Source organism: Polyergus mexicanus, unplaced genomic scaffold (genome assembly GCF_030449975.1).
Source record: "Polyergus mexicanus isolate NDT 795.1 unplaced genomic scaffold, iyPolMexi1.0 SCAF_9, whole genome shotgun sequence".
Taxonomy (NCBI): domain Eukaryota; kingdom Metazoa; phylum Arthropoda; class Insecta; order Hymenoptera; family Formicidae; genus Polyergus; species Polyergus mexicanus.
In genome coordinates, this window is record NW_027223329.1 from 949,396 (window position 1) to 962,692 (window position 13,297).

General features: G+C 35.3%; 1 protein-coding gene across 2 annotated transcripts in view; it reads right to left on the bottom strand.

Annotated features, from left to right (window-relative positions):
- Window positions 1-13,297, bottom strand: part of Sulf1 (Extracellular sulfatase Sulf1) — a 58,912-nt gene that overhangs the window by 18,339 nt on the left and 27,276 nt on the right. For both annotated transcript variants that reach the window (XM_070301375.1, XM_070301374.1), the window contains exons 2-3: window positions 12,807-13,133; window positions 11,126-11,365 (exon numbers count right to left, since the gene is read on the bottom strand). In XM_070301375.1, coding sequence (XP_070157476.1) covers window positions 11,126-11,365; window positions 12,807-13,065 — 499 coding nt within the window. In that variant the 5' untranslated portion in view covers window positions 13,066-13,133. The remainder of the gene's footprint in view (window positions 1-11,125; window positions 11,366-12,806; window positions 13,134-13,297) is intronic.

The window sequence follows — 13,297 nt, forward strand, 5'->3', positions numbered from 1 at the left end:
ATAGTAATAGATCATAGACGTCATGCAATAAACTTGGGCATCTGTCGACATAATCCCATAGAAACATTAATCGATTTGTGTCTGCGTCATAAAGTTATTCTCGATTGAAAATGTCAGTTTACGAGCCAAATTCTCGTCATTTGCGGGAGGTTTTAATTTTCTGCTTCAATATGAAGAAATCTGCGGCTGAGGCTCATCGAATGCTCTCAAATACTTATGGTGAAGCCGCTATTAGTGAAAGAACGTGTCGTGAGTGGTTTCAACGCTTCAAGAACGGTGATTTTCACGTCGAAGACCGGCATAGCGGTGGAAGAGAGAAGGTTTTCGAAGATGCAGAATTGGAGGCGTTACTTAATGAAGACTCGAGTCAAAGTCAAAAAGAATTGGCACGATCATTGGGAGTGGACAATACTTTGAATCATAAATGTATAAGCAGTTTTTTACAATAAAGCCTCGAATTTCGGGATAAAAACGGCGGCAGCAAAGTTGTACACCTAATAATATGATAACAGAGATGTAAAAATATATAATTACTTATATCATCCAGATCTTCAATGATTAAAATGTAATATGGGTGCGAGAGAAAATTATTATGTTTTTCATCTGACAAGTTAAAAATTACGGTACGTAATGGCCGATATTTCCGTTGATTATTCCATGATTTAATGTGCATAAAACCTGAGAATTAAATGAGAGCGATAAACATGAAGTGTAATACATTAGATGTTAGATTAATAGAAAAAAAGGTTTGTTCCTACCCTCAATAAGTAAAATAATAATAATTAATATGCTCCGGACACGCTCCGCCCGTTACAAGGACTGACTCATATAATGAATCGGCCACTCGACGCGACATTTCGGCTTTGCCATACATGCGTGTGACGTGAAAACGGAAAGTAGAATTAATCAAGTGAGACTAAACACGCGATGAAGAACAATGTAAGCAAATTCAAGAAAGTTTCGCATGACTCATATATATTCGATTTACTTATCTTTAGATATAATAATAATGTTACCAATAGCATCTGTTTGTGTGCGTGTACATTTTTTTTATTATATTGATAAATTATTGATAAATAATTGATTAATAAGGTATCTCTTAATATTAAACTTTCTTTTGAATACAATGAATTATACCTGTTCGAACTGCATTATTTATATTGTACACATGTTTCTATATGTTTCTATAAATATTTTAATATTTATTTGCAGAGAAAAATCAAATACATGTTTAGCTAGTATTATAAGACAAGTAAGATGAGTTGATAAGTGTAAAAAGTTTTGGACAAAGGATGATTTTAGATACACGTAACAAGACTATATATACGTTACCTGCATAAAAAATATGAAAAAAAAAATCATAGAATCACGCTACTGCGGATGAACATTGAAAAAATTTCAACAAAGTGAACATTTTGCACGGCGATACCAATAATAAATCAAGAAGCAATTCCATTTGGCTGTCTTTTTTTCGTATAGGTTCTTCGATCAAGATTCATTTCCTTCGCCGAAATCTGAATTATTCATATGGAGCGGCATCAAATAATTAATTCAAAGACGCCACGGTGTGGGGCTATTTCTTTCAGTCTGCCCCTATTTTTGTTTTCGTCATTTCTCCTATCATAGGACATCCTTGTCGGGCACACATATATATATATATATATATATATATATATATATATATATATACATTGCTTATTTATGATAGTTATATATGGCGACGATTTCGGATTTTTTGCCGGGATTACCATACGCGATCAATAATATTACTTTACGCATTTTACTGTTAATACATGTTAGTCGATGATGTCTCAAAAAAATATGCAGATTTCATTCTCGTCCAGTAAATATTGCGATCAATAAATCGCATAAATTGTTATTAAATATTCTATGTTGATTCCACAATCTAATCTTGTTACATAAGAATTTATAACCAATAACATTCATAAATTTTTACAAAACATGATTATATTTCTCTTCCGTATTAAAATATTCGTGCATATAAAAACATGTGTACAACATAAATCATGCAGTTTGAACAGGTAAAATTCATTTATCTGATGATAGGTAAAATGTCAACAAAAAAACTCGAACATTTTAATAATACATGACATTTGTGATTTACAAATTGAATTTTTTTAATAGAAGTAAATTCCTCTCGTCATTCCACGTGTAAAAATAGTTACGTAACGTTATCGAAGAGTAAATACAATATTTTTTTCAGCCGATACATTTCAATGTCATGTCGTATAATATGTAGCGTTAAAACGCTAGTTTTCAAATGACCGAAAGAAATAACGGCCGAATGACAATCTTTCAGTTTATATTTTTTCTCACGTAATCGTAATTCATTCTTCTTATTCGCGTGAAAAAGAGTAGAATTAAAATAAAACAAGCTTTCGCGTTCTAATTAATCATGCGACTCTGATTAATCATTGGTGCAAACTTTTCTCAATGGCCCGCCCAGATAAAGTCAATCAGACGCAAGCCGGATATATCTCTCATACGCAAACAAGTGTAAAGGACGATGTAGTGTGGCAATTTACATAAATAACTCTCTCATTATTTGATCTACTCGCATTCGTTCGCGCCCGCGCGATTGCGCTTTAATTATCGGTAATTCGTATTTATTGAGTTCCGCGAATTCGTTAAAGTGATGACGCTATTCGATATTATCGCCGCGATAATCGAATTAATTGTTTCTATCCTTGGCGCTCAACATAACCAGCCTATATACACGTATATTGTACATGCGCATTATTGTCAAGTTCAGGCTTTGATTTTATAATAATTATGAGATAATTAATGCGCAATATTATAATCAGCGTATGAAAGAGCACTCGAATAATTGATTATAGCAGAAATTACGCGGAAAATGCGCGATGCACATTTTTATCCATATAAATTAAAATGTCATTGTATCTTCATAAAGTGGCAAAATATATATGTCACTTTATTATAATGTGCAACAAATATTTTCGATTAAAAAATCTGTATAATGAGAGTTGATTTTTCCCTAAAAAAAATTTTTCATGAGTTTCATTTTTCTATTATATTAAAAATTAAAAATTAAAAATTTTTATTTATTTAAACTTTAACGGTATAAAATGGTTTATTTTTCAATAAATTTCAGACGAACCTTAATTTGCCAAAATTTTAACATTTAATTAGTTATGGAGATAATTAATACTGAAAATAAATAAACTGCGAGAATGACGTTGATCAATCAAATAGCAGTTTAAAAAAAAAATCTAAATCCTTGATGAGAGAAGTTAAAAAAATTATTATATATCCTGTATATTTCTTGTGATAAATGAGCATTATAAAACATTATATAGTATAAAATAAATAAGTGAAAGATATTTTAATCTTACATATTTGACACGTTCAAGTACTATTGAGATATGATACCGCTGACATAGAATTTTTGAATAATTCAATTTCATTTCAAAAATTATCTACGTATAATACAGAGCGATTCATTAATATTGTAGACAATTACGTATCGCACCTGTTGCTTCGGGGAGAATAAATCTCCGAAAAAAAAACACGAATTAACTCTACGGTAAAGAATGGTAGAGAAAATTCGAACGGCAAATGCATTCGATTGTAAAGGAACGGAATTGTTCAGTCACTTCTGGTCGACAAAGGAGAAGGCAGAAGGCCGTGTCGGGATATTCTGGCGCCAGTCACAGACCGATTTTCAGTTGGGACAAAAAAAAAGAAAAAAGAAAAAGAACAAAACGATGAAAGCGGTCGATGCAGCGGATACTTGGATATGGAAGAATATGGGTCAGTCAAGCAAATGAATTTGCGAAAGGAACATTTCGTGTCTGAATATCGACGGTATGGACGGGCGCCATGTGTCATTCAGTATGAAAATGTTCACAATCAACTCATACATATCTTAAAAATGAATGTGAGTTAAAAAAAAAAAAAAACGGAAACGTAACATTTTAAGAAGAAAAAAGAATTTCGATAAATTATACTTGCGAAAAAAATAAATAATTTATTTTTATAATTTTTAATTGAATTACTTATCTATAAGCGAATTTGATTTCAATAGAGTTTGTATTTGAGTTGTCGGATGATTCAATGTCAAGATTTTTAATGAATTAGTAATAATAAATAGTTTCATTAAATAATGGATTTCTCTCGTTATATATTGTATATATATATATATATATTTTTTTTTTTTAAGAAAAAAGCCTCCAATATTAAAAATGACGTTATTGAAATATGTATCGCTAATTTAAAAATTACTGCGTAATGTCTTGCTCTTATAAAAAACAAAAACTATATTCTATAACAAAATTTAATTATGAAGAATTATATTTTACATATGATAATTTATAATTTGTAACATTTAATGCCAATAGAATTAAACAATTTAATATGTCAAAATATTATTGTATTATATTAAGGTTTCTTATCTTTTTATTAATTAAACAGTACTAAAACAAGATCACTGTTGAGATTGTTATAGAAAAGGAAGAAAAAAGACTGACTTGTGTCATTTCTTCATATAATCATATTTAATAGAAGAATTCACAAAACGCGAATCACATTCTTTTTATGGATTCTCGCCATTTCAAGAATTAATGCCTCGTATGAGCATCGCAAAGAGACGCACGTTGAAATTTACCACAATCAAGTGACACAAATGAATTCGGCATATTGCAGTGTGCCAGAATCAGTGGTTATTGAGGAAGCGGGCGATTATTTTAGGAAGTTGTTTCGCGTGTGGCGAGAGCATTAACCCGCTTTTCGGATTCTAGCAACGCGCTTCGGCCGGCGATCGTTTATTCGCTTGCATGTCGGCCCTATTTGTTACGACCGTGCGCAAACATTCTCGTGCCGGGATTTAAAGGTACGTCGCATGTTTCTGCACGCCGGTACCGCTGCTTAACGAGCCGTTCAACGAACAACGATATTCCTGTAAAAAGACTCGCATGATGAATCGGAGTTTTATGTCCCGCGCAAATCGCGCGAGTCGTTATTCGCATATGTTGATGTATTATATATATATAAGACGTAAACTCGGTACACGTTGGCGATATCGAAGAAAAATAAACCGATAGAAAAAAAAAAGAGTACAAAATTACTTTCGGAAATATGACAAAATCTTAACAAAAAAAGTATATGTTGCATGAATTTATTTTGAATGCCGACTTTATTTCATAACTCCGAAATCTTGACTTTCCAAAGAGTAGAGTAAAAGCATAGAATATCAGATATAATTTATATTCTTACTAAAAATTGCAAAAATGATTATTAACTCCAATTACATCATACTAAAATATTATTTTTATCTCTAATATTCTCTCCTCGATTAGTCTGAGTGTATTATGAAAGTTCGTTGCTATTAGCATCGATAATTAGGCGGTAATTGCATGAATATCGAGTATCGTGTAAATGAAAAATTTTAAATTTAAATGTAGACAATTATTAGTATGTCTTGAAATATGTATTTCTAATGGATTGAAAATTACTAAGAATATGATCGTTTATTATTACGAATATAGAAGCATTAGAAGCTTCTAAATTTTCATCATTAATGCTGAATGCTTTTGAAAAAAATTCAATTTACAATTTGATACGTTACTTACAAATATATTGAAAATTTAAATTCTATGCATGTTTGCGAAATACTGTCATATTTTCATTTAAAATATTCCCTCTTCGCTTCGTAATATGCACTATTCGAAAGTTTTCATTTCAGATACAGACAGAAACTAAAGACGTTTAAAATAGCAGAGATATTTTTCGCCTTTATTAACAAGTATAAGTATGTATTATGGTAATCGAGCTTCCTACAATCATTTCAAACAATACCGCCTCACCCGCGTCGTGTCGGCGGAGCTTTCTTCAGCGCTAACAGATACGGAAACGTTCTCTCCTTACGATCGTTATATATGTCATCATCAACGTCGTTTCCGGCCGCTGTCATTATACATTTATTACGATGGATCAGATGATAGATCCTGATTGGTTTCATTATTCATGCAAATCGCGTTTGCATCATAATGACACCTTTTCCTTATCTCGTTTCTGCGCGCTTCCAGTTAATACCTTATTATTGTCGGTATGGCTATGATTATGACTGACATTTCGAGAGAAACCTGAATTGAATTTACGTTGAGTCAAACACGTTGAGTCTACCCTCCTTAGATGTGAGGAAAAATCTTATAAATCGCGTAGACGTTTTAATTAATTCTTCGTTAAAAAAAACGCGAAACGCTCTCCAGCCAATATTTATAGCGCGGTAAAGAGTTATATAATATGATATCTATTCTATTATCAAACCATCTCAATTTATGGTACGTTAAAATACGTAACTTCGTACATTTCTATCAATATACGACCATCGTAGTATTTCATAAACATACGCATACGCATTCTTTTAGTTAGATAGGGTCGCGAAATTCCCGACTACACTCCTGCTTCATCGAGATGCACCTGCATCATAGGGGTCCTTTTGTAATCGCAGCGTGCTCGTATGTGTTCTGAAAATCGTATGGATGTTTCGTTCGTATATGGTCTTCTTTCCTCTCCCGTTCTTCTTCTCCGCTGCCTCCTTCACGGCTACAGACACACGTACACATATATATAGCGTGCATCTTCGCGCATCTCACGAAAGCGCTTGAAAAACTGATGGCGGATCCTCTCGGACGATGAACAATGCTCCTTTACGATTCCGTCGACGCGATTTAAATTTAGATAATCTCACCTGCACGACCAACAGTTCACGCTGTCGTATATATATATCGCGTATGTATGCGGATTCGCGTAGAATGGAAAACACAAGATAAATGAATGGTTTGATGCCGCGATGAAAACTGGAATAGAGTTTTGTTGCCCGAGAGAATGCAACCTCACAGCGTGCACGCTTCGTATATTATAGTATGTGAATGAGAATGGATGATAGTTTATAATTTTTTTATAACGGATAACAGTGAGAAATATAATCATGGAACATTGATACGATATATTTTATCATTGCTCGCCATTCGACTTTATATAATTTTTCAGTGAGAAACAATATCATGGATCAAATCAGTTTTTGTAAAATAATTTTAAATATCTTGGTTAACCAAGTTATATCTGCACGTATTACAAATAAGCAAAAAGATTGCAGATATATATCATGTTTCATTTAATTCTCGGACTAATAAAAGACTTACAAGATTTTTTTTCTTGCGCTTGATAAATATATATTTGTGTTCGTGACTTTATTCGGTTAAATTAACAGTCGTAGGTAGATTACTCTAAGAATATAAATATAGGAGGATATATATATATTCTTAGAGTAATCTACCGGCTGTTAATTTAACCGAATAAAGTCACGAACACATCTTAATAGCGAAAGACCGAATAGCGTGTACGCTCATGACAAAAATCTCCCGCGAAGATAACAGAAGAAAATTTGTCGTCCGGTCAATCAGCCTCGGTATTTTGGTCAGGGACACCCTGTATATCAGACGGCGATAACGAAACGAGTTCTCACTTTTCCCTATGTACGATCATTGATACACAAGGCATATTCCTTTGCGTGATTTTAACGACTATTTTCTATTCAATCGTAGAAAAGTTTTGTTAAATAGTTTTTAATTGTCACATTCATTAAAATATGTTTTCAGCTACTTTAGTTTTGTTGAATTAACACAAACTGAATATAATATTTCAAATCGTACGTGTGCAAGAATCTAGCAGACGGGAATTGAAGTTGGAACGAAAATTCTTTTCGATCAGATTCATACAAGACTCGTCCTAATCGTATATCTTTTATGGTGCCGATCGTTTAAGATTGAAAGAAAAAATTCTCACGTGAGACCATGAAATGTGAGAAACGTTATGTCATTAACAATTATTTTCGAGAAAGTCGGGAAACGTTGACAGACAACACGTAATGAACGAATTAATCGCGTTTCGGACTCGAGTTAAATGGCTCGAATTCGGGGCCTTATTTCGGCTATATAGCTACAACCTTCACGGAAGTGGAAGAATATTAGCTGTCATGTATGTACATGTGTGTTACGTGCGTGCGCGCAAATTTTGGAAGGCCGCCAATCTCGTGCCGGATGTAGACGAGGGTCTCGACCGACGAGCAAGGGTATGACCGAACTTTCAGGGAGCAACGTCCTGCCTTCGCGAATATGGTCGCGAACAGACGTATCGCGTACCAGAGCGCGGATGCAATGAGAAGGAATACCGACCAACGAAACGAAGAGGTCCGGGACTGTTCAGAAAAGTTTCGAGCTGCTTGCATAAGATCTAATATCGGCGAATGAGCGTGTTTCGATCGATATCATAATGTCGCGACAGAATAATTTTTGTCTCCTAAGCGCTAACAAAGATATACTGTGTGTCATCTTGCATTTTTTTCTCTTCACAGACATCAGTTCACCGATATCAAATTATCTTTGACTGAAATCTAACTAATTCTCTATCCTTTTGAAAAGACAGAATTTAAAAACACACATTTAAATCACAATAGAAATTAAGAAATTTTCGAAAGCGGCACTTAAAGACTGGTAACAAATCCTTGGGTATACGTTTCTAACGGTTCTCTTCGAACTTGTTTATCGAAAAAGATTTGCGTTTCTTCTCGTACAAGGTTACGAAAAAGGAAATGCGTGGCCTGTCAAGAATTCTCGATGTCCCTGGCGCATCAATAGATTTTATGTCTGTTCGGCGATAAGAGAAATCGTCGGTAAAATATAATATAACGTCCTATATAGTTCGCGATATACACATTGTGGAAGATCTTATTACGATTGTGTATGTTCCTCGGTAAGCACACTGAAATATTTCTACGTGCATCGATGTCCGCGTATAACCCGTATTACGGTACATTAGTGTCGTCAGGCATCACGTGGCTATCTTGTAAATCACAATCACGAACGCGGTGAATTTTTTGGTCCATAACGCTATTATATAACTTCTTATCGACGAGCATGATCCAGCATAAGTGACATCTTATCGCAGGTCATGATCCGGCATAAACTAACTTTCAGATTCACAAGCAGACGATTGAAATCTTGTGTTCCCTACTCAGGTACTCGTTGAAATCAAATAACAAGTATGTTATATAAAATAAAGACCCACGCATGCATCTCTGTTTGAAGAAAATAAATGCGACGATCCGATATATTATTGCTACTACATCGAGCTTCGAGTGTATTGTAATCGCGAATTTATAGATACAAATTGTTTGGAAATAGAGACACACGATATAATGCAAATAAATAACACGCTATACGATTCGGACGGGTTGAATTGTGAACGTCTCTGGATTTTGAGTTGTTGCCGTTGGCGAATCGATCGTATCGAGACGCAGGTGCGATGCTACGACCGTTTTTGGTCGTGCGCGAAGAGAAGAGCGTTTTCTCTCCGCTTCTGCGAACCGTCAAGATTTTGTCGGAAGACCGTGGAAGAAGGAGGCTGCAACGGAGAGGAGCCGAACAATCGTAGTCGGACGACGGGACGAACTCGCTTGGCGGGATCGAAACCCGGGGAATTCCGCGGGAATGCATTGCCATATTCGTCCTACGATGCGACCGAAACTGTATATATTTCGTCCTCGATCGATGGCGCGCGCGAGTACGAGAATGAAAATCTCGAAGCTCATCAATGATCAAAACGTTAAGACCAATAAGAAATAGATAGGTATATTTATTTAGCACTAGGATGAACTTGTTAGTATAAAGAACGAACGATTGCGTAAGATAAATGCGATAAGAATCGAAAATAAGAAAGAAAAGAGAATAGCCGAAAGCGAAATGGCAACGTGAGAGAGAGAGAGAGAGAGAGGATAAATTAGTCGAGACTTTAATTGTAAGAACGCACCCGCGGGCAACGCACGTGTATTCTTTGTGTGAATAAAGAATGTCGATCTGGCCTGATTTTTAACGATACGCACAAAGTGTACACTCTCAGAAAGGATTTCTGATAACGAGACAAAAAATATTCTTGACATATTTAATCGTATCACAACCTTATGCGGTATAAAAATAAAACAATTTTAAAATTAAATCAATAATTCCTTTTCTTCTCTCTCGAGTTAAATAAGATCGTCTTACTATCTTGAGACAAGAGTAACATATACAAATCTAAGCTTATATATTCTTGCATTTAGAATAACTCGATGTTAGATTGCTACAAATATCCATGTTCATCTTTGTGAGAAAATTAACGGAATAGCACCAAGAGTATTTTATTCTAGATTTAAGAATTTTCCATTTAAGATTAAAATATTCCTTTTTCAATAATAAATATGATTGTCGCTATATCGATCCTATTTTATGATAGATTGAAGAGTAATAGCATTAGATCCGGAAATCTTTTCTGTGGGTGATATTGTGGAAGTCGCGATTTACACGCGATGTAAGGGCAGTTGAAAAACAAGGTGAACAAGGTTTCGATCTATACCGATTGCAAATCTCAGCTTAAACGGGCTCGTGCTAACTTATATAACGAGCGATTTATCCTGGACCATACTTGACTCCAATTACGTATAATGCGGCATTGTGCTCTAGTAGGGAGGTAAATAGAAACCTCACTTCAATTGAACGCGTCTCGATTCTCTCGATTGCATTTATACGACCAAAGGTCGGGTTATGCTCAAGTTACAATGCCGCGGACGATAAAAGAGTCTATTCTCTTCTTCGCATATTGCGCAAGTGATGATTATAAGCATGAGTAATAAATAGCTTTAATTAAGAAGCTATTTTTTAATTTTTCTCCTCTCGCGAGATTCTCATAATTTTTCTAGCTTCGATACAAAATATTATTCAAATTTTAATACTCTTTTATTTTTTTATATTATATATTATCGTATTAGCGTAGTTCCGAAATATTGCGTAGGCCAAAGTTTGATAATAAAAGTATTGAATATTGAAAATGAAGAAAATGCTGCAACAACGATATATATGTATTTCAAAATTTTTGCTAGAAAAAAATTTGATTTCTAATTTATTATAAAAATTTTACGCTCTAAAATTCCCTTGAACATTCAATTATTGAGCATTTTGTGTAAAACAAGGTAATCTTCGAAATTTACAAAACACAAGGATACAAGTGACAATCAACAGACTTATACGACCAACAGTAGCGGATTCCTTACCTGTTCGATATCCGGCGTTGCTTAAGTAAGCAGCGAAGGAGTGTGGCTCGTGATCTCGCTGCCACTGGGGACTGCTGCAGTTGTCGTTGTTCGTAAAGACCTCGTGATTGTGAACGTAACGACCGGTCAGCAAAGAGCTCCTACTCGGGCAACACATAGGAGTGGTCACGTATGCGTGTCTTAGCTCAGCGCCCTCATCCCTTATTCGCCTGAGAGTCCGCGGCATAAAGTTCAACGAACCTGAAAAATCGAAAAGCGATCGCTTTGTCAAAATATAAAGATTTTATTCTCTGCTTATCGAACATCAATACTGTTTATCTATACTCTCTGTTGTATAAGCTGTACTGTATTAATTTTCTCGAATATTAAGAAAGAAGGAGCAAAAGGTAGCGTCTAATTAAAATTTCGCTAAGAAAGAATCGACTCGAGATATTCGCATGTGGATGAAAACGTTACGAATATTATTCAAAGATCACGCGTCACTACTCCAGTATTAAGCGACAGATTGTAGACGAAATAAACATGCATATCTTCCACAAACGCAATATTACAAATTGGAATTGCATATTAAATTTGCGTTTCTCCCCGAATATATATGACGATACCTGAGCCTTCGCGAGACGAATATCATAAGCGAGATAAGACGCCAGCAGGCCGCGCCTTACACGCGGAACAGATTGACTCTCTATGTTCGACATGTATTAGGCATTTATACCAGGTATATAAATATGAAACCGGAATTTGACCATAGATGGCCCTAGCTGTCAATATAGTTACCGTCAAACCTCATCATTGGCGCCATTTTCTTGTTTTGACATCTGATAAAGATTTTCAACTCACAACAATACAAGTGTCATACAACAGCATAGTTTTTAATAGCTTTGAACATGTCGAATTTTGTGCCTGGAAACTACGATTTGCGGACAGCATTGATTTTCTGTTACCATTTGAAGAAAACTGCTGCAGAATCGCATCGAATGCTCGTCGAAGCTTACGGTGAGCATGCTCTTGGTAAATCACAGTGCTTTGAGTGGTTTAAAAAATTCAAAAGTGGCGATTTTGACGTAAGAAACGAAGAATGTGAAAGACCACCGAAAAAGTTTGAAGACAGCGAATTGCAAACATTGTTGGATGAGGATGATGCTCAATCGCAACAACAACTCGATTTGAATCAAGCTTTGCGTGAAAAACGACCAGAATATCAAAAAAGGCAACGCAAAGTGATTTTGCTTCACGATAATGCACCATCACACACAGCAAAACCGGTCAAAGAAACGATTGAGGCGTTTAGTTGGGAAATACTTTCGCATGCGGCTTACTCACCAGACTTGGCTCCATCCGATTACTACTTATTTGCATCGATGGGACGCGCACTTGCCGAGCAGCGCTTCGCTTCTTACGAAAATGTACGAAAATGGCTCGATGACTGGTTTGCCTCAAAGGAGCAACAGTTTTTTTGGCGTGGCATCCACAAATTGTCAGAGAGGTGGGAAAAATGTATAGCTAGCAATGGGCAATACTTGGAATAAAATATTTTTTATCATTTTCATACAATAAACGTGTATTTTCTATACAAAAATTCCGGTTTCATATTTATATACTTGGTATACTGGTAATATGACAGCGTAATAAATAATTCGGCGTTACGTATATATGTAACATGTAAGCTGTAGTTACAAACCCAATTCGACATCTTGATCGTCCGTCAAAATTAACACGATATTGGGCTTTCTCTCTCTAGGTTGTTGATACGGCAAATATGGCGAATTCGACTGATGATTGTGATGATTACTATTGCCGTTGTAATTCGACTTGTGAACGGAGCCACGACGCTGCTGCTGGCTGTCGTATGCGTCATCCGCAGGTCTCTCTCCGTCGGTTCGTCTGGCATTGACACCCAACAGCAGGAGGAGAAGTAGAAATTGAAATAGCTTGCTCATGGCGATGGCTGGTAATCGGCGTTTATAGGCTGGCTACCTCAATCCAATCTGTCATACCATGGTTGTGACTGGAATAAAAAAAAAAACGAAACACGCACGTTAATGGGCACGTACATCTGACGGTAATTGGATCGTGGCGCGACAAGAAAAGTCTTAAAGAATCTTTTCCTCGTTTCGTGCCTAAAACATATCTCTTCGAGAAAAACTAAACGACGGGATAATTATACGTGAG